Source organism: Gorilla gorilla, chromosome 2 (genome assembly GCF_029281585.2).
Source record: "Gorilla gorilla gorilla isolate KB3781 chromosome 2, NHGRI_mGorGor1-v2.1_pri, whole genome shotgun sequence".
NCBI lineage: Eukaryota > Metazoa > Chordata > Mammalia > Primates > Hominidae > Gorilla > Gorilla gorilla.
In genome coordinates, this window is record NC_086017.1 from 179,007,803 (window position 1) to 179,035,374 (window position 27,572).

General features: G+C 35.8%; 1 protein-coding gene across 8 annotated transcripts; it reads left to right on the top strand.

Annotated features, from left to right (window-relative positions):
* Window positions 1-544: 544 nt before the first annotated feature.
* Window positions 545-27,183, top strand: LOC101140862 (uncharacterized). Of its 8 annotated transcripts, none has more exons than XM_055381202.2 (8): window positions 545-687; window positions 7,867-8,011; window positions 10,424-10,517; window positions 17,367-17,485; window positions 19,663-19,805; window positions 21,903-22,072; window positions 23,975-24,036; window positions 26,992-27,183. In XM_055381202.2, the coding sequence occupies exons 1-8, from the start codon at window positions 677-679 to the stop codon at window positions 27,088-27,090; spliced, it is 843 nt and encodes a 280-aa protein (XP_055237177.2). In that variant the 5' UTR covers window positions 545-676; the 3' UTR covers window positions 27,091-27,183. The 8 variants fall into 8 exon arrangements, 3 of the variants coding, with proteins under 3 accessions (XP_055237177.2, XP_018878675.2, XP_055237178.2); XM_019023130.4 differs by lacking the exon at window positions 26,992-27,183 and adding an exon at window positions 25,168-25,352; XM_055381203.2 differs by lacking the exon at window positions 26,992-27,183 and adding an exon at window positions 25,168-25,352 and having other exon boundaries at window positions 19,663-19,757.
* Window positions 27,184-27,572: the final 389 nt, after the last annotated feature.

Here is a 27,572-nt window from a genome sequence, read left to right on the forward strand (position 1 = left end):
AGAGCAGGGTAGTTGGATCAATAAGTAAGTATACATATACTCCTTTTTTTCTGAAAAGTTGTAAAAAAATTTGCTTTGAAATAAATATCTATTATTTATTTCTTGTTATGAACAAGGCAGAATTCCCAGTCTTCAAAACACAGGAGTTTTATTTGAGCAAACTTCAAGCAAGAATTGGATATCTTCCATTTTGCTTCTTTTTCTACAGAAGAGAAGCAAGAAACCAAATACTGGGGGATATATTGCACAAGTATAACTTCAAGAAACCCAAGCCAGTGCAAACAATTCAAAAAATAATGGAACCCAAAGACAGCGAACCTTCCAGGGATGCTATGGACATTTATCCCCTCTGCTAACATTTATGTTTCTGTAGTTGAGGTTCAGTTATATCACAGTTTAGACAACTCCCTAGAAACAATGATCCCTGTTAAAGCTGCTCCAGGAGCACAGGAATTCCTTTGATGAGCTCTAAGAGATTGGTAACAATACCTCCTGAAGGGTCGTGTTGCTAGGTAACAGCTTGTTTCCTTGGTCACAGTGAATCCATGGAAGACCCCCAAAAGAGGCTGCAGATTCTTGGTGGACAGCTCTCATATCCCTTCCAGGGAAAATGATGAAAAATGTCTTCAGAAAAATAGCTTTATGAAGGCAAGAGGACTTTTTGCACCTGCAAGACATGTCTGAAAGGTAAGAAAATTAAATTAAAAGTAAACTTCATCATTAGTTGAGGTAGAGAAAAAAGCCAAACAAACGTAGATAGTGTTACCAGATTAAATTTCCTTTAGCGACATAAAGTCATGCAGCCTACATTACTGATTATGGTTGCCTTAAGAGAGAAGCAAACTCAACTGCCACCGTCTCCCCTAATACCTGGTTACAAATGCAATGCAGTTTCTGTGATCATTGTTGTGATGGAGAGAGGTGGGCTTACTCCTTTAGTAATGGTATGTCTAAGAGACATAGGACTCTTCAAGAAAGCATTTGTGATATTCATGAAAAAAATAGGCAAGATAGCTGAAAGGCAATATCTATTAGTGTTTCAGTTTAAAAGAAATTACTATCATAAAAACATGACTTATACCAGCTCATTAAAGCCACAAATTAGATTAAATAGAGGCCCAAACCCAATGTTTGTTTCCTCACTCCTAAATTTCACAGCTGTCTCATAAGTGTTTCTCAAACATGCTGATAATTAAACAATATACAGTTGGAGGTTTGCAGGCTTCTTGAAATTTTTTTTGTTTTTATATTTTATATTAGTATATAACCTGACTCTCATTTTTTAAAAACTGATATTTGCATCTTCAATTTTCAAGATTAAGTACATCGTGGTTTCATAAAAGTGTACAAAACTGATTTATAGCTTCCATTTACTACCTATAATTAAGATATGAATTGTGTTTAGGTAAGGGATTAGAATATCAAAGGAGTGATAGAAATTCTATTGTTTAGCCAATTCTGTATATCTCAAACAGTGTCAAGATACTTGATTTTAACATTAAAAATTAAATGTGTATTAATTTGGAGAAATTAACATACAAAACAATAGTTTAAAATGGGTAGTAGTTCTGTGCAGAATTGTAAACTTCATTTTTTCTCTACTTAATAAAACTCTTTTAGTACACTATAACAAAAGGTTTATTTGTTCCATATAAAATGATCTTTACTAGCAGCATTGTTATTTTTCAACTAGTAAATCTTTATAAAATGATTTTAGAGACAGCCTAAAAGAGTGATACCCAGGATACAACTCATTTTTATTTATTTATTTTATTTTATTTTTTATTTTTGGATACACAGTCTCACTCTATCGCCCAGGCTGGAGTGCAGTGGTGCAATCTCGGCTCACTGCAACCTCTGTCTCCCAGGTTCAAGAGATTCTCATGCTTCAGCCTCCTGAGTAACTTGGACAACAGGCCTGCACCACTGCACCTGGATAATTTTTGTATTTTTAGTAGAGACGGGGTTTCACCATGTTGTCAGGCAGCTCTTGACCTCCTGAGTTCAGACAATCCACCCATCTCAGCCTCCCAAAGTGCTGGGATTACAGGGGTGAGCCACCACACCCAGCCTACACCCAGGATACAACTTAAACTTTAATCTTCAAATTGTGAAAGGCAAAAGGAAGGAAGGAAGGAAGGAAGGAAGGAAGGAAGGAAGGAAGGAAGGGGAGGGAGGGAGGAGGGGACAGAAGGGGAAGAGAGGAGGGGGGAGGGCAGGGGAGGGGAGGAGAGGGGAGGAAGGAAGGAAGGAGGGAAGGAGGGAAGGAGAGAGGGAGGGGAGGGAGTGAGGAAGGAAGGGAGGGAGGAAGGAAGGAAGGACGGAAGGGAGGGAGGGAGGGACGGAGGGAGGGAAGGAGAAAAGAAAATTTCCTTGATGACAGTATTTCTTCAATCACATTTCTGCACATCATGAAACAAGAATCTTATTCATCCCACCTTCCTAAAACACTGTCAGTTTCATTTGGCATTTTATAGTTTTATTTCTGCTAGCAAGATCTACCTCAATCACATATTTTCTTTTAGTATCTATATTCTTCTAGCTCATAGTGCTGTATGTGGTTAAATTTGCAAAGCTGTAACAACATAGGGAATAGTAGATATTCATCAAGTATTGAAAACCACCTAAGCTGCAGCTATAAATGTTGTTACAATAAAGCTCTAAAAGTTTCTAAATATAATTTCATAGAGGGAACATAGAGATAGTTCAGTCTGTCTTCATTGGTTCTGTTATTTGAATATATCTTTTGCTTCTATAAATGTCAGTGAACCCACTAGTAGCTACTGAAGTTTACAAGTTTTACCTCTAGAGAAGTATTATAGGTGTTTGTTCTTTTACTTTTGTTGTACCTTAGTTTGGTGGCCTATAAATGTTTCTAAGAATATTTATGGGGCTAAAATAATAGAGACCTGCAAAATTTATGAGAATAAAAATTCGGTCACATAAAATCTGACTCATTCAGACTGAGGTGGAGAAAAAGCAATTGCAATTGTGAATTTTTTAAAATTGAAATTTATTATTGTATGCTTTTAGAATCAACAATCTAAATCATTTAGGACACATCCGTTGAAATTCTAGGCTTTGGGATAAGTGAAATATTTTTGGAATATCTCTAAAACTCCTAGCTTTTCAGAATAGTTCACTGATAAATAATTATTTACTCAATTTACATGTTTACTTCCAGAAACTTAATTTAAAGCTATCAGTATATAGTAATAATCTTCAAATTAAAAAATCTAGCAAATTTGCCAGTGTAGAAATTAACAACTTACAATATCAAATTTCTTCCTGACTTTATGATAACTCCATTGAGAATACTTTCAATTATCTCATTACCATGTCTGGCATGTAAAGAGTACAATCATGACCCATTTTGCAAACAAAACACAAGCATAGAGAGGACAGAAATTCTGGGTTTTAAATATTTTAAAAAATGGTCTGAGAAATCAAAGAGGCTGAATTCACATTTCCTTTCATCCAAATTTCATGCTATAGAGTTCATAGTAATTCTATTCTAGCCCATGCCTCAGAAGTACCTGGCTTTGGCGAGATCCCACTGAATTTGAGACTCCAGCTCAATATTTTTTTAGAAGGAGAAGGAGGCTGAGAGATTGGAAAGAGTGCCCTTTGCTAACTGAAAAATAAAGTTGAACATGCTTTCCTTCCTTCTAAATACAAAGCCCTCATGTTGAAGCAATGAATACAAATGGAACACTTAGAAACTGAGTCACATGCTATACTATTTTGACAACCCTACATGTCTTAAAGGAGCCATGGCCTGTGTATGATGTGCGCTCAACATATCTTTATGCAACCTAAGAGCTCAACTTCACCTTAGAAAGTGGGCCATCTGTCACTTCCTCCTTCACTCGCCTTACAAAGTTACATAATCACCAACTTGACATTTTAATTAAACAGCAACCATTGCTGCAGACAACGTATGAGGCTTATAAATTTGTGATTGTAAAGAACATTGCAATCTTCTGCTGAAAGGGCTCATGAATTGATACATTATATTATTGTTGTTCATCCAGCAGTCTCAGCTCACCTGATCCTTTTTGTTATCCATTCTACACCTTTTTTCAACCAAGACTAGATGGCCAATTCAGATAACGCCAGCTATTTTAAAGACACTATAAATCATGGTTGACAAATGCTGTACAGTTTTAGCCATGGTACCTTCTCCATGGCAGCTTTATATTGGAACATTAATAAAATTAATTCCTCTTTCATAAAGGTTTAGATTTGTAATTTATGATAACTGTTTGTTCACTGCAGGCAGAAAGATTAAAAATAAGTAAACCAATATACCAACTAAACTGCATTTGTCTGGTTTTATTTTCTTTTGGGGAGGGGAGATGGGAGCATTTAAAAAAAAGTTTGATGTTATCTGGAATGGCGTTCTCATAGGTTCTACTACTGAAGGCTTAACTTTTGTTTTCAATAAATAATAACTGCTTGAATTTGCATGTTCTATTAACTAGTACAATTATATGTGTTTAAGTGAAGTAATTAAAATAAGAAAAATCAATATTAATGATTTTTCTTAATAACAACTGCACCCTAATGGTGATAGATCTCTTCAGTAATTTAAGAAATGACAGTAGTTTATCTGCATCTTGTATGAATTCTAGCAGTTAAGATCACTGGTCATTTACTAATGTAACTTGAGCAAGTTACCCTCTCTCTCTGTGCCTAAATTTCCTCATCTTTAAAGTTGAAATAATGTTATTCATTTCACTAGGTGATTGGAATGATTAAATGTGTTAATTCATGTAAATCTCTTAGTATAATGCCTACCACATAGCAAATGTCAATAAATGTAATCTGTAAAAGTATAATTTTAGTAATAGCAGCACTTGTCATTATAGCAGTAATATTACAAGACAAAACACCTTATCCCTGAGGCACAGTCCACATTATCATCTGAATATTAAAGATACAGAACTGAGGAGCAGAGATTATGCTAAATGCCTTGACGAGGGTCATAGTAGTCACTGGTTTTCAAACTCCTAGGACTTGCAGTTCTTGCCATTTTGACTTCAATGATATGCACATTAAGGCAGTTGTAGATGGAGAAGTTTGAGTGAGTTATATAACCTGGAAGGTACCCTATGTTTTGTTTTATTTTTAAAACTAAATGATCAGAAATGATCTTGTTTTGCTGAGATTTCTCCAAAGGAGCAGACTGAAGAAAAATTCCATATGGAATTTATAACAGAAGTGACAGAACTAAGATTCTGAGAATGTCCCAGAGGTTTTTAACACAAGCTCCTCCCAGCACACTGCCCTTTATCACTGTACCCTGGTGTGGTGTCTGGAGTAATACAACAATGTGAGAAAAGGATCCAGACTTTGGGGCCCACAAGCAGATTTCACACTCAAAGACAATCCGACTAGTCGTCTATTGATTGGAATTTTCTTAGCTGAAACACAACCATTCTTCAATTAATTTTTCTGTCCATTCTGAAAAAAATGAAATGCATTGAGAGAGAGAGAGAGAAGAAAGAGAGAGAGAGAGAGAGAGGGAAGGAAGGAGAGGGAGAGACAGAGAGAGAAAGATGGTAAGGGTGTTAGCTGCCTACTTACTTGTATTACTAAAGTTTTAATTACCTTCTATTATTAATAAATGCCTGGTCATTACCGGGATAATGCCATAAAGAGTTCTAGTTTAAACTAGAAAGAAATCTAATGTAAACTAAGATGATGAGATAATTTTCACTTCTACTTTAAAACTTAATTTCACCTTCAGGTTGTTAGGCTTAGTCTTGCAAAACTACACAAGAAGGTACAATAAAAACCCAATCAACTGGATCTTTCTTATCAGATCTTGTAATTATGTGAACTTTATTTTCCTTGTGTCCTACTTTAAGGAGATTATATAAGCAAGATAAAACCATGTCTCATACTTTAGAGGGAGACTTCCAGGTTATTCTATTAACCCAACCCCTCATTGTGTAACCATCGTTGGAGTTTGTAATCACAAGACACAAGTCACTGAAGAAAGATTTATCCATATTCATTGTCCTTATTTTTCTTATTTTATTCTGGAATGGCTAGCATATTTTAGTAAAGACAAATGAACCCAAAAGTCAGTTAAACTTTCACTCCTGTTAATCCTCTGATATAATAGTCTCTTTCCCCTCAATTTTTTCTCATAATTACTGGCTAAAACTCCAGGTTTAGATGGCAGGATTTATCTGCTTTAGGAATAATAAAATTCAGAAATTTTGAGTTTGTTTCTCTAATGTTTGTTAATTTGTTTTTATGACGCGATGCTTTTTGATAATTTCAAGAAATAATATCCAAACCGTTAAAGAATTGCTCAAGTGAGACAGAAGTGAGATGCATATATGTTTTGATTTTTTTACATAATTAAGACCAAATTCTTGACTTTTGAATTTAGTGGCAGACAGAGAAATAATATTCTTCTTGATCATAGGTTATTTTAAAAAAAAATTAATGGCACAGTAATGATATTTTAGAATATGAAACTTTTTAAAGAACGATGCTATTTTAGAATATAATCGTTGTGCTCTTCTACTGTACTAGCTCAGTTAATAAGTGAAAAATGAAAGATGTTTCTACATTGTACTTCATGAAGGCAACCTTAATAAACAAGAAGTGTGTAGTTTCCTATCAGTGAAATTGCTATTAGAGTCATAATAAATGTGCTAAAAATATAGAATACTTTCTCTTAAGATTCTTGGAGACTGAAAAATAATCTACCAAGAGAAAAAAAGAGACCGTAACTATAGAAAGATGTCATTTCTAGTTTTACTTCACACACACAAAAAATTTAGATTAAAATATTTTAAAATTATTGGCTTAACATAACGTACAGCATCAATTACAAAAAGAGAAACTTATCACTATTTCTAAGGAGAAAGGGAAAAGTGTAAGAATAACAATGAATAATAAACCAGCGAATTAGTATAAAATATATTTTACATCTCAGTGGTGTAAATATAGGAATACAAGGAGAATTGGACTGTTGTTACGTGAAAGGGTTGAGTGGCATTCCAAAGTGAGTAAAATTGATTAAAGAATCTGACTTTTTAAGTCATTTGCCACTAATCTGAGGAAATATAATAGGCTTGGGGAAAATCTCGGGAAAATTTAAGTTCCAGAATCATGCAGAGATTTTAAGGATGGCTGTAAGTGCCAGATCTGCAGCTGTAGCTCTACTAGGAATGATGTTCCAACATCAACATGAGGGCTGTACTCCTTGGTATCTTATAAGCGTGTGTGTGTGTGTGTGTGTTTTCATGAATACTATTAGATGCCTTTTTCTAAGACACACAGTCTATGCAGCCACCCTTACCTTTGAGGAGAATTTGTCTTAAGAGACCATTAGCCATAAAAATTTGCTTAGAACTATGAAAAGAGGTAAAAATCCTTCTAAAATCTACGGTATTACCTTTCTTTTAGGGGAAAACTCTATGCTTATAATTTGTTGTTGGTTGTGTTTTTTTTGGTGGTTTTTTTTTTTTTTTTTTCTTTTAGATGGAGTCTCTGTTGCCCAGGCTGGAGTGCAGTGGCATTATCTCAGCTTACTGCAACCTCCGCCTTTCGGGTTCAAGAGATTCTCCTGCCTCAGCCTCCCAAGTAGCTGTGATTACAGGCACACACACCACCACACCCAGCACATTTTTATGCTTTTAGTAGAGATGGGGTTTCACCATGTTGGCCAGGCTGGTGTCGAACTTCTGACTTCCAGTGATCCCCCGGCCTCGGCCCCCCAAAGTGCTGGGATTACAGGTGTGAGCCACTGTGCCCAGTCTGTTGTCGTTTTAAACAAGGATATTTACATTCAAAAGCTTTAAAACACATATATGAACACTTTAAGAGTTTTCTTTTACTCAGCTCCTCAGGTCAAAACACAAGTAGTCAAGAGATTTGTCCATCTAATTCATCATACTACTCTGATCCAAGTGAGACCCACACTGGGTCAGCTCCATCAAGGAGAAGAACATTCCACCCATGTTTGGATTCTGGAATATCATCCTTGGTAAATATTTTTAATTAACTCTTTACCTGATGATAATTTTATAGAACATATTTTATTTGATATTCAACGTCTCAAAATAAGTGTATTAGCTGTTTATCCCTACCCTTGTAATTGCGAGAGGAGAAATGAAAAGTTGACGCTCTCAGTTCCAATTCAAAGAGTAAAAAAGAAAGAAGTTGGATTGGAGGAAGGAAGATCAAAAAGGAGAAGAAGATGAGTAGAAAAGATAATGACCATTAAAGCCAAAATGGCACTCCTTCCTTTCTCCTGCTGAGTGCAAATTCTGTCTCTATTCTGCGATTTCCTTTCCTTTCTTTCTGGAATTTCCTTTGTCTGCAAGATACATTTTTCTTTTTTCCTGAACTCACCACTTCTAAGACATTCTCTTTAAGCCATCTAACTGGAATCATACATGCCTTTCCCCCCTTCCCTTCATACATAATTATTCTAGCCATCCCTCTGGCTTAAGGTGAGTTATTCAAATGTCTACCTGCCAAATTACAGAAAATTAGTTTTTCAAGCACAATTATCATGTTTTATTCAACTTTCTATCCCCAGTGTTTAACAGAGTGCCTGACATATAATGTGGTAAAATATATATTTTTGAATAAAATGCGATGAAGCATGCTAGCATCAAAAAATATTTATTGAACAATACATTAATCAATTGGCTCATCAGAATTAAAAAAAAGGAAAAATTACAGGGCAAGACACAAATATTTGCTCTTCCTTTAGGAAGAAACAACTGTCACACAGCTGCACCACTCCGACAACCTTACACAGAAATACATAAAAACATGCAGCAGCTCATTTTCCTACAATGTCAGAAGTTCCAAAATCAACCACTTAGCTCCTTAAAAAATAAACGGGTTTTTGTACAAAAGTAGATGTCTGGTGAAAAATGAAAACTTTCCTCTCAAATACAGCTTTAGCTTAGAACAATTTTTCTTTTCCCAGCACAAGCCTCATAAAATAACACAGAGGCAGTGGGTGTGGCAGTCCTAGGTAACTTAACTTCCAAGACATTTTTATTCTATAATAGAAGCAAGAAAAGAAAAATTCCAAACTCACATAAGGTGTTGGGAAAGAGGCTTCCATAATTATATAAACCAAACAGCCAAGAGTAGGTTGTAGGCTATATTCCTTAGTAATCTAAAATGTTTTGTGTTTATTGTTTTCCTAAAAGAATAGTACAAAAGGATGATTTCATTTCTTGAAAGCACATTAGCAAATCCTCAGAATATCTCCAAGAATTGCTCAAGCATAAGTTAACTTTTTAGTGTTACTGATAACAAGGTAGACAGCTTTTGTTACTAGTTCTATTTTTTAAATGAAGATACTGGGATATTTATTGGAACAAGGCCAAGGTCATTCAGTGAGTAAGTAATGCAGCTAAAATATCAAAGTTAAATTATTATTAAAAAGCCAGCTCTTCTCAACTTATTTTGGGGCAGCACTTGCCAAATTCTGCTCTAAAGAACAGAGTATTTGTTCCAAATACTTAACATTTTTTAAACTAAATATTCTGAGTTTGTTTGTACACGTGTTTAACTTTGGCTAACAGAAGAATGAATCTATGGTGTAAATATTTAATATAATATTCTTTTCAAGTAATATGCCTTTTGTTTGTGTTAACCTTGAAATAATAACAAGTTATATAAAACACTGGAATTTTGATTGACTACAACCTCAGTGTTAGTAAACAATTAAAATTGCCCCAAATGTGATCTTGGTACATGTTCTAGTCAGTAATATACTGTCCAGAACAAGATAGCTTTACCTGAAATATTTCATTCAGTTTGATCTACACATTTTCAGAGCAATGTCAATAAGTTGAAACTCTTTCCAAGAATAACCACCAAAACATTTACTAATTTATAGACCATTATCTATGAGTAATAATTGAATGACTTAGGAAGAGAATGACAACTATAATCAAACATTTAAAACAGTAAGCATACGTGGAGGGATTCTCTGTGCAGCCTTAAAAAATACAACTTGTACAATTGGAGCAAGTTAGAGGGATTATGTAATAAGCAGGGTCCATGTAATGAAGACATTTTAACAATTAGAACTGTTATAAATGGAATGAGACTGCTCATGAGATATTAAAAAATATTAAAGGATGATTTATATAAATTGGTCTAAAGGGGATCATGAATGGATACATATATTTATTCATGCTGTCATTTACCATCAAATGTAAATCAGTTGCAGGTGTTGGGGATGCAAAGTTGAATAAGAACACATAATTTAGATTAGATAAGATGATTTCCGTGAGCACACCATTAGATATTTGGAGTTCAATTTGGCTAAGTGTTTGGCATGGATTTGCATTACTTTTACACATGGAAGCAAAAGAACTACATATTGCCAGATGATATAGTGTTTCTCTTCTCTCTTGTTTTAAAGCTTCCATCAGATTCTTGTAAGTACCTCACTTGGCACAAGGTAGAACAACATGATGTTCAAGGAAGTCAACTGCGTTGCCCAAGAGTAAGAGAAGGTAAAAGAATAAATGTGTGCCTTTTTCGTGTACATCCTGTGAGTAGAATTTTTTGTGGATTAAAAGACATTACTTGAAGAAAAAAAAGGACATCATTTGGAGGTAAAATTTTCCTTTTTCAAGACCATAGAATTGTTGATAAGTGAAGCCACCTTTGAAAGCATATTCTTAAAACTGATTATATAAATAACTAACATTCAGTAATAAATATTGGAAAACATTGAAAGATAAGGAAGAACCTGTAACTGACTATCCAGAATAAACACTGTGACTTTTATTTCCATTTACTTTTTACACACACATACATATACGTAATTTTTATTTCTTAAGTTTTTTCACTTAACAGAATGATATTGTCAGCATTTCTGCCATGCCATTAAACATTACCCAAAACATACTTTTAAAGCTTGCATAATTTTCCATCATATTAATATTATTAAATATATTAAATATATTTAACCAATAATCTTTGTTGGAAATTTAGTTTATTTACTATTTTTTATGATAACAAATAACACTGTCATTTCAACTGATGACTTTAAGTTGACTTAATTCTATATTGGTTTTTTCCAACAACATCAAAATAGAATCTAAATGTGTTCATCAGGATTCTCCAGAGAAATGGAACCAATAAAATACACCTCTCTCTCTCTCGATATATACATCTCTCTATATATATACATCTATACATCAAGATATATATATATATCTAAAGAGATAGATGGTAGATAGAGAGATGAGACTTATCATAGGAATCACATGATTATAGAGACTGAGAAGTCCTACAATACGCCGTCTGTAAGCTGGAGAAACAGGGAGGCCAGTGGTATAATTTGGTCTGTGTCTGAAGATGTGAAAATCAGGAGAGATGATAGCGTCACTCCATCAGGGTCTATCAGGGGCCTCAATGGGTTGCATGATGCCTGCCCACATTGGTGAGGGCAAATCATTGCTCAGCCTGCTGATTCAAATGCTCATCTCTTCCAGAAATGCCCTCACAGGCTGTGATGGATAATTTTAGGTGTTCAATTGATTGAATTAAAGAATAACTAGATAAACTGGTAAAGCATTATTTCTGGGAATGTCTGTAAGGGCATTTCTGGAAGAGATTGGCATTTGAATCAGTGGATTGAGTAAGGAAGATCTGCTCTCACCCAGTGTGGGTGGGCACTATCTAAGTGGTTGAGGACCTAGGGGGAACAAAAATGCCGAGAAACAATGAATTTGCTTTCTCTTTTGGAGTTGGGACACTAATCTTCTCCTGCCCTTGGATATAAGAACTCGAAGATCTCTGGCTTTTGGACTCTAGGACTTATATCAGCAGGCCGCCAGATTCTCAGGCGTTCTCAGGTCTTCATCCTCAGACTGAGTGACACCATCAGCTCTCCCGGTTCTTAGACCTTCAGACTCAGACTGAGTTACACCACTGGCTTCATGGGTTCTCCAGCTTGCAGATAGCATACGGTGGGACATCTCAGCCTCCATCATTATGTGAGCCAATTCCCATAATGAACCCCCTTTCTATCTATCTATCTATCTATCTATCTATCTATCTATCTATCTATCTATCTATGTATCTATCTATCTCATATTGGTTCTGTTTCTCAGGAGAACCCTGACTAATACACAGACATACCCAGGAGTAATGTTTCACCTGTTATCTGGGTATCCCTTAATTCAGTCAAGTTGATATCTAAAATTAACCATCACACTAAATAAACCAGGTAGTCTCATTTAACATTTTCACACAGCACTTTAAATTAGGTGGAATAACTATGTTTTGCTATTATTATTTTATTCTATCAGGTTTTACAAGGGTAATAGTATAACAATCTGAATAACCACCATCTGCAGTCCTTGATATACATAATGTTTGATTTCAATAAGCAACTTTCAATAGATTATAAATTCTGTAAGAACAGAGGCCATGCATTTCTCATGTCTTTTTTTGCATCCACAAAAGCCAATGAAATAATATTAGACATAATTCCCGCTTCAGTGAGTGTTTAGTCTCCAGGAAACATCAAATCTTCGCTATCTTCCATCTATATTAGCAGATTTACAGTAATATTGTATATTGCACAATTTTACTGTTGATTTAGGAAAAGTGGCTTTAGGTCTATTCATCTGCTCATTTTCCCTCTCAGTGGATCCCCACATGATGCTTGTCTTCTTTCACTCAAACTCAGTTGGCAAAAGAAGGGGAACTAAAATAGCGTAATTTTCTTATACTTTGAGTAAAATATGTTCTTATGCTTCAACTTTGTCAGCTCTATTTGCAGCCAAGCACTGACTCCTATTTTTAAAATGTGAGTAGATAGTACTACTAGGGATAAATTAGAGTTGTCCTTTCGGGACCTTGGGAAGATTTTTTTTTTTCCCAAGAGTGAGAAATTGTGAAGAATTAGGAAGGAAGGACACCAAGAGAAGTGGTGGCTGAGTGTGTCACATGTGTCAGGAGTCCTCCAGCAAAAGGAAAAGAGAGCTACGTCACAGGCTAAAGCAGGAAGGATTTTAGTCCTTAAGCTTTAGTGTGTGAATAAATCATCTTGAGGTGTGTGAAAAGTCAGATTCCTGGGCCCTACTCCCACTGAATCTGATGTAAGGGATGGCGCCTAGAATCCAGATTTGTAAAAAATTCACAGGGAATTCTGTTGTAGATGATTTGAAGGCCATACTATGAGAAACACTGGTTTAAGAGGTATGAGGAAAGGGAGAGAAGAAAGAAATTTGAATAGGAAGTGAATAGACTGATAAGTAAAAATGCTGGCATGAGTGTGTGAGTGCAGAGGCAGGTGGTTGATAATTGTGGCAGCCATCATAAGGCAAAAAGAAATCGTATTCTGAGCACAAGTGCTGGGTCGGGGTTTAGAGAGAACTACAGAAACTGGAGATGACAAGGAAATAAAATGTGAGGGTACACTGAAAATGAGCTTGTGCAGAGAATGTCCAGAGTTCTCCTTCTCTCCCTGACTTAAGTGGCCAGGTTATGTGCTGAGGTCATCACTCAGCAAAACCAATCCAACGTAATGACCATTGTGGCCATTCATGCAGAGGACATCATTGCTCTGCAGAGATAAAAGCACATTTTCCTTCTGTAGGTCATTAACAACACCCAATCTCTTGTAAGTGACTAGTCATAAAAGGACCAGAGCGTGATCTAGGGGATGGAAAACATTTGAAAAAATCCCATCTCCTCAAACCAGGGAGAAATAGATGTCCCTCCTTCATTGCTCTTAATTTTGTTTAAGTTTGTTTTGTGACATGGAGAACAAATGCTTTTCAAAAGCACTTTGAGAAGAATTACCCTCCTTCTAGATTAGATCTGGAAACACCCATCAAAGCTACTTCAGTTTATCTCAATTGCCTCAATTGTACATTCAGAAAGAGCTCATAAGACAGGAAAGGTTATCTGGTGTGTGATAAACAGCAATTGTCTAAGGCTTCGATTGCCAGATCAAGACTGACTTAAATTTTCACAATTAAATAGAGCAAAAAAGTAAACTGCTGGCAGAATTCTTTTAAAGAACAGATTCTTTCCATTCGAAAATATCCCAGGAAGTTAATTCAGTGACTGCTATTATGTGTTACAAATCCAGTGAGGGGACAAAGAACAGGCTGAGAGGGAGCAAGTGAAAGTCAACATCCCTGAACTGTCAGATATTCCAGACTGTAGTTCAGCTGCTAAGATATATCTTCGATTACCAAGCAAGTCTGAGAAAAAAAGAAAAATCCAATTTAATTCAACTCCTCACAGTGGAAGTGAACTTCGGCCCCCAACTTCAAAGAAAGCTTTGAAAGCTACTTTAAAAAGAAATAATTAAAAGAGCAGAAGATCAATAACACTCAAACAAACAATACAGGGAAGAGCTTAATAACTCTGGGTTATCTGATGTACAGAGAAAGCTGCCAAATTTGAAGTGGGGGTGGGTGAAAGACAATACAGCCTGAGGGTCTCCCTGCTCAATTAGGTGATTGCTCCAGTTTTCCACTTCTATGATTTTTAAATCCAAGCATCCTTATCAATGAAGAAGAACATTTCGTAACATAAGGATATTTTATTTGTAGGTCGGTTGAGATACTGCCTCATTCTGGGTCAAAGGATTTCCTGGGTGATAACAGCAGAGTTCATTATGAGAGAAATGACTGAAAGGGAAGGCTACACCCTGGCCTCCACCTGCCCCTGGTGTAAGAACTGATGTTTGTGCCGAAATAATAAAATACTGGACTCCCTCTTATTGCCTTCCATAAACTCTTCACAAATGAACTTACTACTTTCTATCATAGTCCACAAAAGCCCACAGGCCACAAAAGCAAAGTTTGTTTTTTGATGTCCTCAGTGTCCTTTTTCCTTTATTCTTTTACCTTTTAAATGAGGGGAGTCACGCATTCCAGAAAACAGAGTGGGGAAAGTGCATGCAAATGATACCAGATGTGACTTATAGAAATACACCATGATAGAGCTGGTAGGGAATTGAAGTAATTTAGTGTAGGGTTGCTTTCAGGGGCCTGGTTGACATAATATCAGAGTGAAGCTGACATAATATCAGAGGGAAGCACGAGAGAGTGTAGGGGCCTATGGCAATAAAAAAAGCCTATATTGTCCTTAAAGTACTAGAAATCAGTATTTTTGTAAAGCACCATACGTGCCAAACAAACATGTTTTCTCACCAAATTCAGTTCGTGGTCGGCCCTTGATTTAGCTCTTCCCCCTATTTTTTGCAGACATGAAAAACTGAAGATCAGGATATTAAAATTAGTCATCTGGAGTCCCACATTTACCTACCAGCCAACTTCAGACTGGAAACAGGACATTCTTTCCCTAACCCTGAAAGTTTTGTGCAAACCTTATTTGAAGGATGATAATGTTGGAAAATAGTGAGAAATGAATTCAGAAATGGAAGTTGAGTTAAGATTATGGAAAGCCTTATCTGACAAGCTAGGATTTGTAGGCAAGAAGAAATTTCTGAAATGTTTTCAGTAGTGAGTCCTGGTGTAAAAGCTGTGTTTTAGGAAGGTTGTATGGTAACGTTTGTTGTTTATATTGGAGGAGAGAATGTTGCAGGCAAGAAGATTCAAGAGAAAGTAATTACAGTTTAAGTAGGAAGACATGAGAACCTGGACATTGAAAATGAAGGGACAGATTCTCAAAGGGAAAACTGCTAGGATAAGGTGACTAACTGAATTGAGACACAAAAGAGAAAGAAAATCAGGAATGACTTCACAATCCCCGAAGAGAAAATTATATGAAGATTAAATCACTATACTAGTGATTGTTCTCACTTGACTGGGCTAGAAATATTTATGTATGGTTAAAAGTTAATTCTAGGCCAGTAGTGGTGGCTCAAGCCTGTAATCCCAGCACTTTGGGAGGCTGAGGTGGGTGGATCATCTGAGGTCAGGAGTTTAAGACCAGCCTGGCCAACATGGTGAAACCCCATCTCTACTAAAAATACAAAAATCAGCCGGGCGTGGTGGCACATGCCTGTAATCCCAGCTACTCAGGAGGCTGAGGCAGAAGAATCGCTTGAACCCAGTAGGTGGAGGTTGCAGTGAGCCGAGATGGTGCCACTGCACTCCAGCCTAGGCAAAACTCCATCTAAAAAAAAAAAAAAAAAAAAAAAAAAAAGTTAATTCTACTTGTTGGCTTTTTTTTCTACCATTAATAGAAGTAACTCCCTTCTCCTTTTAATAGTTCTAGAAAGCAATTAAATTATCTGTGAACCTTGAAATATATGCCCAGAATTTAAGGTATAAAAAATAGAGATATTTTATATTTCAACTGTCACATTTTCATAGTGATGTGCTAAATCTGAATTAAAAATAAATCTATGAGTGAAATTTTAAGCTAAAGGTCATCTGCAGAAACTTAGACCATAGATAGTATAAAAAAGGACAATTTAGGCCGGGCGCGGTGGTTCACGCCTGTAATCCCAGCACTTTGGGAGGCCGAGGCAGGTGGATCACGAGGTCAGGAGATCGAGACCATCCTGGCTAACACAGTGAAATCCCATCTCTACTGAAAATACAAAAAGTTAGCCAGGCGTGGTGGCAGGCGCCTGTAGTCCCAGCTACTCAGGAGGCTGAGACAGGAGAATGGCGTAAACCCAGGGGGCGGAGCTTGCAGTGAACCAAGATAGCGCCACTACACTCCAACCTGGGCGACACAGCAAGACTCCGTCTCAAAAAAAAAAAAAAAAAAAAAGAAAAGAAAAATTTAAATAACCTAATAACATTATAACCTATATTATAGCCTTAATATAGTTTTTAAAAAAACTTTTCTTTACTTTTTAAGCAAAGAAGATGAAAAATAAATAAAGTTGCTGATTTGTTTCATATTTCCCCTTTTTTGTATTACTCATCTTGTTTTGAGAGGGCTCGGTAGTAAGCCCCTCACACACAGCCACAGGCTGCTATAGCAGAAGGATAGTGAGAAAACTGAGTGGTTTAGATATTTAATAGTCATATTTTGATTAATTTATTATTGTCATAACTGTGAATCTGATTTAGTGTTGTCAAATAAGAGGTTTAGCTCAATTTTCCTTAGAAGAAATGAGAGGAAAGTTAGTTGGCAAAATTAAAAAAAAAATGATTTTCAACTATTAGAAAATGAAAAATGTGGTGAAGTCCTGGATCTTTCCCTGTCTTCAACCCTTCCCCCAACCAGGTTAGGAAGACAGGAGTGGGTTAAATCATTTTATTACTGCTCATACTATGTGGGTCAAATCATGCATCCCCCAGTTGTGATATCTAGTGGGAGTTTCAAACAACTGGCCAAATAGCAAGTGAAGATACCAGTCCTGCCCCCTAAACATACTTCCAAAATCTCAACTTGTGGTTCTTATCTAGGACCCTCTGAAGAAGAGCAACTTTTCAGACAGGTAGAGTGTGCCTTGCTCCCAAGGAAAAGAGTTCTTGAAAAAAACAAATGGGAAACATGGCTACAAGAAAACTGGGAAGACTGCAAGGTGAGACCTTTTTCATTAAAAAAAAAAAAAAAAAAAAAAAAAAAAAAAAAAAGCCTATTTTTCCATTGATTAAATTGTGACATCTTTTTTTTTTTAAAGGGCATAAATAACACAACTTTTAGCATCTCTTCAGAGCTTTCTGTAAAACTCCCAGTGTTTGGGCTTCTCTGTTTCTTTTTCCCCCTTCTTTTCATCATAATATGTTACATATTTTCTAACCTTCATTTTAAGCTGATATTGCTGAACTTTGAGAATAAGTTTAAAATATTTGAGAAGAACAAAATTGTTGTTAATAATAAAAATGTCAAATGTTGGACAATAATCCATATCAATGAGTTTACAATGCAATCTGGAATCCTTTGAACGATGCATCAGGATGAAACTTTTGAGCAGCCAGCTCAAACAAAGCTATCCTGGAATAAATCAAATTTTTCACCAGTGAGGGAGCCGGATTTTCATTTCTTGGTGCTGAAAATCACCCTGCTGACTGAGCCACTAGCATTGAAACATCCCCCCTAGTTAGTCAACCTGACCACTACAAAGCTGTGGGGCTGTGACTACTCAAGCTCCTAACTCCACCTGGATCAAGTCATGCTTAGGCAGAGGATTGAAGATTTAACTGGGGCAAGTGTTTCTGGCAATAAAAGAATAAGTCAACTTCCTCGTAACAGAGTGAGAGGCTAATGTTTTTGTATTTTAAAGGGATAAAATTATACTTGAAAAGTCTAAGAAGTCTTCCAGAAATGAAACAGAGCCTAAAACTCCTTGTTGAGGACTCCTGATGCCTCCTTTGCTTCACAGACTTACATACCATAGAATTACGAAATTAGAGGATGAGAAGGAGCTTCACATAGGGTCTGGTTTAAATTTCTTAGTTTCAGAAAGGAAAAGGAAGTCCAGGAAGAGAACTGACTTGCCCAAAGTTATGCAATTTTTCAGGGAAAGATAAGAAAATAGAAGACCATGTCCCAGTATGGTTCTTTCTTTTCAAATTAATTTTAAGTTATTCATATATAATGAATGGATACAATCTAGTACAAATATAAACAACACATCCGCTTATTTATTTAAAAGATTTAAACAATACATCTAAGCCTTTGACATCCATTCCCAGACTCTCTTTAGCGGTAGTCATTTTGGTGTCTATATTCATTCCTTCTTTATACTTGCAATTTTAACCTTGGGTATACTTTAAGGTCAATGGAGCCTTGCTAATAAACTATCATAGAAAAATTAATTGTCCTTTCAATAACTACACTGTAAGAGAATGGCTAAATAAACTCTAAACTAACATAGAAAACTTAGTTGGGAAATAGTGGTAAATTTTTTAAAAAACTTATCTGAGGAGATGATTTTAATGCATAGGTGATACACATAAACTTTTATCATTTCTCAAGTTTTATTTTAAAATAAAGACCTTGTGTGCTTTTGGAAAATAAAATTTCAAGTATCAAATTTTATAAAGTATAATATATAAAAATATCAAGATGTTAATAACCTTTCTAAAGATAATGTCTATATTTCCTTAAAAACAGCAAATTATTTGGCCTCAAATTTTTAAAAAAGGGGTTGTCATTCTATTCAATATTTTTATTGACAGAAATTGATGGCAAAATATGGAAATAAAAAAATTAAGTTGACTTTTAGGAATGCAGTTTACAAGAGCAATGCGACCACTGAGAGTGGTAGCAATGTATTTTACACCAAAGTTGACTGATATTAAAAGTGAAAATAAAATATTCAGTATCTTTGAAGCACACCAAATCATTTTTAGGTATGTATCTCTAGTTACTTTAAACAAAATCATAGGTTTCATCTTCCAAATGATGTTATCTTACTCTGAAAATTTTATAAATGTGATTTCTGAGAATTTCCAAGTGAGGCTAATGATTACTGATCATGTAAAGCAGTCAGAAATTTATCCCTTCCATTCTACACCCCTAGAAAATCTCAGAATCTGCTTGAGAATCCTGTCCTTCTTCCTCCATACACCCATGGAACACTCCCAAACTCTGTATGCTGCTCACTAATTCTGATTAAGGTCTTCACCCTCCCTACCTTGGAAATTGCTACAACATAATTGTGTTTGTATGTATAATTAATATATACAGTACATTTTAAATGAATAACTAAAGTTGACAAAAACCTCACTTTTTTCTTTATTTGTTTTTCCTCAGAATTCGAACATTTCATTTCAGGATTTGGGGGATCCTTACCAAGTTGAAAATTTTAACAGAATTCTTAGAAGACTAATTCGAGTTGAAACCCTCTGGTTAGTGGATAATTCACTGGTGGACTTAAGTGCCATAAGATTGCCAAGGTATCTGCTCTGTAGCATGTCCAGTGAACAGGTTAAAGTTAAGTATTTTCTATTTGGATACATGTGATCACTGGCTGTACATACTGCACCTGGCCCCCTGTGGTCAGGTCTTAAAGGTGACACTTTGCACTAAAGTGGCACATATGGCAAGGCCAAAAGAGAAATTTATATATCAGAATGTCATACTTTAGAGGGAAACATCTATTTTTTAAATTAATATTTTATTACCAATTTTTAGGAAAGTTATTTGTATGAGCAGAAAAGTTTGCCATTTTCCTTGTGTTATAAACTAGAAAATGCAATTACATGACATATACATTATGGTTTAAGAAATTAATTTTTAGTTAGTCATATTTACTGAACACCTATGGGGGAAGACTTTACAAGGTAGTTGACAGTAGTAACCTTTAGGGTAACATTCTGTTATTGGAGCGGAGGCTGGTTATCAGATTAAGGACAGAAATAAACTAAAAATAAAATATATATATATAGACTCTTTGGTCTTTCAAGGATTCCAAACTCATATTGTTAAAAATAATCTCTTTCTGCTCAGGGATTGCTACAGAACCCTTTTTACAGGGAGCTGCTATTTGCTTCAGCAGGCAGAACGCGTAGGTGGAGTGAGCTTTGGTGGCAATGAGAGGGGCCAACAGAGGTCCTCAGGAGTGAATTAGATGAAGGAAATTGAGCATCCACAAAAAGGAAGGGTAATTTCTAGACCAGGTTAATATATAATTCTGAGCATTGGCTGAGAGAAGGTCACAGAAAGAGGCCATTATAGCTGTACACAACAGGCAAACAGGCTGGCAGACAGGAAGTGCCGGGACAGAGAAAGTTGTGTCACCATCCACTTGCTTTGCCTCCCTTCTCTCCCCTAACATTTCCTATCGACTGGGGCAATCTGTGATGTGGTGAATCTGAGATACTGAAAGGATGAAAGGATACCCATGAAAAAGTGAGAGCATGACTGGTAAACAAGAAAATAACAGATTTCAGAGGAGAACGGGGAGAGAGGCAGGGGGCAGGAACTTCTTGAGCTGGTTTTTCAATGAGAAATTGTCATACTACTGAAGTGCTCCTGAAGTCTGTATGAATTCTGGAAATAAGCAGAAGCCAAAAGTTTTCGAAGATAAGATGAGATCTATATAAAATATACATATGGAGAGGGACTGAAAGGAAACAAGAAAAATAAAAATAATAAATTCAAAAAATTTACAATGAAATATGGGTGATTCAAAGGGATTTTTTTTTCCTAATGCTTCTCTGTTGCAGTTCTCTCTTTACAGCACCCTCTTTCCCATTAGCAATGACCATTTACCAAGTGTCTTTGTGGGGCCCAAGGCCCATAAATATGTACCCTGTATTTATCTCATGACATTAAATCCTAACTTATACATAGAGGAATTTTTCCTTAAGGCAAGATGTCAGTGATAGATTTTGAATTATTTTCTCTATTTGCACAGTCTTGTACAGTTATAGTTTTAAGGCAAACACACTGAGAAGCATTATCTATCAGGAAAATGTATTAAATTTAAATGCCTAACACATTTTACTGTTTCTAAGGATATTTTTAGTTTTCTTTTATATTAAAAATGCCTCTTTTCTGATTTAAAATGCTCTTTTCTCAATATAGAAGTTTTTAAATTACAGAAAGGTAGTAAGAAAAATAACTATAATCTCACTACTTAGAGGCAGTATTTTTCACAAGTTGTTATTTTTGTGTGTGTCCACTTTTACATTGCTGAGATGATATGCAGCTATTCATCCTTTTATTCAGGACATATCAAGAATCCACCATGGGCCAAGTCAGGTACCAAGCACATTTATTGGAAAAGAAAACAGATTCCTGTGCTCCACAAACTTATGGTCTCATGTATCTTGCTTATTTTCTCTTAATATTCTAATATAAATATTTCTCCTTTTTTTTGCAAACCATATTTGTCACATAGTTTGCATGTGACCATCATGACAGTAACATCACTGTTACTCTGTTGAGGGGTTATTGTCTACATAAGGCATGCTAGTCCTATGTTAGATTTAGCAGTTAACCATTCTCTTTAGGAGACAAGTAACAAGATGTTTATCTTTTGTATCCAGCTGCAGAATTTTAAATATGAGCAAAAACCATCTCACATCTTTCAAACAGTTACCAAAGATACCTCAGATACAGCATTTATCCTTGGCCGAAAACCACATTGAGACTCTTACTGGATTCTCCAGTTTACGGTGCACTCCACTGGAATCCCTTATTCTCAAGAGGAACCCTTGTGAGTTCCACCAAAATTACAGGAAGCAGTAAGGCCACAGACACACTAAGTCATCTTTTGCACTTCACTGAATATTATACTTTTAACTATATTTTAAAATATTGTTCCTCTCTTGCTCAAATTTACCCAGCAAATAGTTATAGAATCTGCTCTGTGTTGAACACTTCATGCTTCTGATCTCACCTAAAGACTTTTGAACTAATCTTTCTTCATCTTTTTAAAATTTTTTCTTAATATACTCTTTTCTCTTGGTTAATTTATAGTTAACTGTGCAGATTTTTAGGCTCCTTCTGTAATGACTTTACCTATACAAAGTTGTTTAATTTTAGACTTTCAAATTCCACACATTTTCTCCCACATGCTTAATAGATATTATGTCTTTTAAAAAATTATACATACTATATATTTTATTAAGTTCTATGTGACAATTTTATAAATTGTTTATTCTCTGGTTTTACTTTCAGTCTTTGGGCCCCAAGGGCAACATTAAGTGAATACGAAGAATTCAATTTACTCCAGTGCTTGAAAGAGCTCAAAAACCTGCCAAGGAGAAACCATTGTTATTACTTTGTCACAACTGGGAACATTCCTAATGATAATAATGGGATCTAAACCTTGAAGTGTGCACCCAGTAATATGCCCACCTATTTATCTCCAGCTCATTCCCAGTACCACTAATTAGTGTACTTAGGGGAATTAAAAGGATAAAAACAAGCAACTGAATTCTACAACCTGTATTTCCACCCATGACTGAGGTCATCTCCCCTCCCAGGCAAATCTGTCAAACAAAGAGTTATATCATCTCCAGGGTCCATTTATATTCTATGATTACAATCTTTTGTTTACTTCAATTTCAGTAAAAGACGTAGTTTTCACCATCTTCTTTTCTCACACTGCTCTTTTCCCATGAACAGCAACTGTATTCCAGAAGCCTATATGATGTTAGACTCTTCAACGCCTGATGTACAATGAAAATTTGTCAAAATAGAAATTATAATCTCTGTTGTTACATAAATCTCATTACTGCAGTTGTCTCCCCTATGACTGGAGTCTGGAAGCAAAATTTCATGTCTGTGATGATAATAAATTCTTAAATTGCTTTCACATAACAGTGAAAACTAGCAGCACAGTTGCTGTAATATTGAGCTAATATTTAACCATAATAATATTTTGGAGGTTTAAAATTATATTTCCTATAATCAGAGGAGGTTTAGCTGGACATTTCAACATCATTCATAAGAAAGCACATTCCTAGTCATAAGGATAATTTAATAGTATTGTATTTCAGTTTTGTTAATTCATATGTGGGGTTTTATAAAGCATTTTGGTCTCAACTCAGCCACTTGCCTCTCTTCAAAGAATGCCTTACAATAATAGTATTAAGATGAATTGTCTGAAATTGGATATGCCCTGAGGTCTTACTGTAATTCCGTCTACAAAATTCATGATGTGGTATAGAGTTATGTAGGAATGAGGGATATAATGAGGTTCTTCTGTTTTTCCAGTATTAACTCTATTGGATTGAGTCCTAGGTGTATATACGCTGACTTTCAAGTTAGAAAAAGCCAGGTTATATTAACTTAGGTAGTGCAGGGTTACATTGAATAGAATGATGGGGTCATTTTAGAGTATGAAGAAAAGGTTTAAGCATCCACTCATGCTAAGGAACTAAGTTGGACTCAGAAGTTCATTCAAACATGGATTCAGTTACCCAGCCAAAAATCCACACCTTGAAGATTATAACAGCTTTCATTTTGTCACTGGGTATCTGTGTTGAGGATTTGGGCCAGAGCTTCAGATGACTCTTTTTACACACCATGCTCAGACTTATTTAAAGTACAAGCTTTTCTTGACCATTATCACCTAGAATTGTGACTGCTTTCCCTTCCTCCTTTGTTTCAGATCCACCAATAAGAAGACAGCACAATTCAAAAGAGAAAGGACTTAATGACAGAACTAATAATGTAAGTCCCAGTAGGTTAGAAGGTGGCCCCATTTCTGGGACACCTACAGGCAAACTTCTCTATCATTCTCTAGGAGTCAAACATGATATTAGTTCATTATTGCTTAACTTAAAAAAAAATCAGTGGCTAGAATTTCTTGCCAGCTAAGTATGAATTTTGAAGCCAGAAGACATAGATTTTAATATTTGCTTTGTCACATACAGGCCTTATGATTTTGAATAAGTTACTTAAAATGAGTGATAAAAACCGATCTGACAGAGTTGTTGTGAGGATTTAAAGAGATGCACAGGAAGCAATTAATGTTAAGAAAATCATGCAGCCAATGGGGGCTGTCAAGGAGGTCAGAACCATTATTAGCTGACTTAGCATATCTGCTAAAAGGTTTCAGTATCTTTCATGCAGGCAAATTCAAATGCCATAGATTTCTCCCAGCCAGAGCCCTCAGAATTCCCAGATCTAGAAAAGCTGTCATTCTAAAGAAAATGCTGCTTTTTAATGCCGCTATGTACATGACCACTGTTAACTGGATTGAACTGAAGGATCTGTTTCTGAACATAGAAGTGACTCCCTGAATTTGAAATATGAGCTTTAGAAGTGCTCTCTTTCAGGAAAAAATAACAGCACAATATTATTTCCCACTCCCTCTTTTGTATTTATCAGCCAGAATTCTTCTTTAACTATCACTGAATATTGTGGGCTTGCTTTACTTTCTCTCTCTTTCTAAACTTTTAACTTTATAATGAGCATATATATCATGATCTCATTCTTTCTCTCATGGTTAGTTGGCTAAATCCACTCATTGATTTTTTTTTCCTTATAAGACTGTAAAAACTGGAATGAAATTCTCTTATAAAAACAGATTGTAGACAGTCCCATTTCTCTGATCAATATTTACCACCTGCTGAAAGATCTATTAGATCCCTGAAAGGGCAAGCTATGGCAAGGCCATCAGGTCAATTAATATGAATAATATTTTATTTTAGCTCCACTGCAAAGATAAGCAACACAGAATGAAGTGATAGCCATTCATCTTCCTTATAACATGCAAAGTCCATTCACTTATAAAGAGAATAAGTGAAATAAAATGCTTTTGTTCAATATAGTTGTTTTTTTTTTTAACTTTTGCTTTAGAGTATTCTCCTGTTTGCCAAACTTAAAAATGCTGGATGGAATCTTGAAGCTACCAGAAGATTGCTTATCACCAGAAACCAATATTTTTTCAAAAATATGCCTTGTATCCTAATGCAGTCTGTATAGAAAGAAAGCAATCATCATTGTTGCTAAAAGCTAATAAACACAGGACATGCATGATTAAATATTGCAGTTTATTTTATATCTTTTTGCTTTTCTAAATCAAGGTAGGAAAATATTTTCTGTAAAGGACCAGATGGTAAACATTTCAGGCTTTCTGGGCCATATGGTCTCTGTCACAACTACTCAACCCTGCCATTGTAGTGCAAAAGCAGCCATTGATAATATGTAAATGTATGGGTGTGTCTGTGTCTCAATAAAACTTTATTTACAAAATGATGTGGCAGGCTGTAGTACTGATCTCTGCTCTAAATTTTAATGTCACATGGTTGATTGCACTACTCTTCACCAATATCCATGTGCCTTCCTTGGAAGAGGTGTATGATTCCCTCCCTATTGAAGTCAGTTATGTCAAGCAACTTGCTTTGAGGAATGAAATGTAAATGAATGTGATATAGGTCACTTGCAGGCAGAAAATTTGAGAAACAGTTTGTGCCTTGTCACACTTTCTTTCCTTGTGCCATACCAGTGGGCAAATTTCCCGATCAAGGCCTATCTGCCTAGGTCCTGAGGTAAACCTGGCATGGAGCAGAGCCACGGTCATTCTATAAAAGATGGATAGTCAGAGAGTAAACCTCTGTTATCATTTGATGTTGCACCATAGCCTACCCTCTCCCTACTAACACACCTCCTTAAATTTAGGGACTGCAACATAACTCGTTCAATGATGTATTTTCCCCCCAAAACAGGATAGCAGGCACTTGAAATGTTGAATGAATGAATAAATGGCTGCTGTAGGAAATTATTAATGAGTGGCAGAATTATCGGGTAGTATACAACTTCAAAAGTTTAGGTGAAATGGATACCACATGTTCTTAGTTATAAGTGGGAGCTAAACATTGGGTCTCATGGACATAAAGATGGCAACAACAGACACTGAGGACTACTAAAGGCGGGAGGAAGAGAAGGGGAAAAGAACTCAAAAACTAACTATTGGGTACTATACTCAGCACCTGGGTGATGGAATAATTCAAACTTCAGCATCATCTAATATACCCAGGTAACAAACCTGTATAAGTACTGCCTGAATCTAAAATAAAAGTTGAAAAAAAAAAGCTTAGGTGAAATATATTGAAAACTTTAGGGCAACAGTGTTGGAAATCGACGTTATAAGGGCATAGGAAATTGGACAGTTATGACAGCCAACAAATTATTTTATTGTTTAAGCTACTTTATGTTGGATTATCTGTTTCTTGCAGGCAAAAACATGCTAACTGACAAGAAAATCATGGGTTTTATACAAGGATAACAAGTGCTGGGTTGCTTAGCTATGAGGAAGGCTAGGCTCACTGGTAAGGGTCTCAAGATGTAGATCATGCTAATCTGAAGATATGTGTTGATGTTGCAATCTGATGTCCTGTACAGGTTCTATGAGCAGTTTGGCCGAAGTTGGTAATATCTGTCTATGCCAGAGTGGGACTGATTAGAAGACCTATAAACTAAATAACATCAAACCCCAAAGTTGCATCTGTCTACTCACTGTAGTGGTGGTAGTTCTACCAGTCATCAGTGGTGACCCATAATGACATATCCAATAATTGCATTGCTGTAGTTTCTAGTATATCTGCTCACTTGACCTTTGTAGTACTTTCTTGCATCTTCTATAATGCACAGAGATCTGAGCCACTCTCTCCTTGGTTTTAGCATACCAGAAGATGTACAGCGTTGGAGAATGCAGGGATTTTTATCAACAATCAAACTATATTTGTGGAAATTTTGTACATAAGTGCCAAAGATGGCTGACATCGGACCACATTCTATTTAACTCAACTGAATGACACCAAGCTCTCATCCTAAAACTTATAGTTACATCCACCCTTCTGAAATAGTTAATTATTCTCCAATACACTGGAGGTAATAGGTATAAAAAGAATGCGCATGTGCAACTTAGCATCTCATATCTAATTTTGTGTCCCAAGTTCATTCTTCCCCTGAATGTCCCATGTCTACCAGGTGCAAGATTATCTGGATGGGTCAGTTCAAAACAATTTCAGGGAATAAATTGTGTAGGGGACACAATTTTCTGAGACAGAAACATAATGTGAATAACTCCTTTGTTAGAAAATAATTTCAGTGACAGAAAGCCTTTCAGTTCATAAAGAAAACTTACATATCAACAAGCCTAGCTCCTCACTAGTCCCAGTGAATGCTTACATCAATCAGCTCTACAATATCCAGTAAAGGACTTTCCAATTCACCTTTGAATAAACTGAGGTATTGGAAAC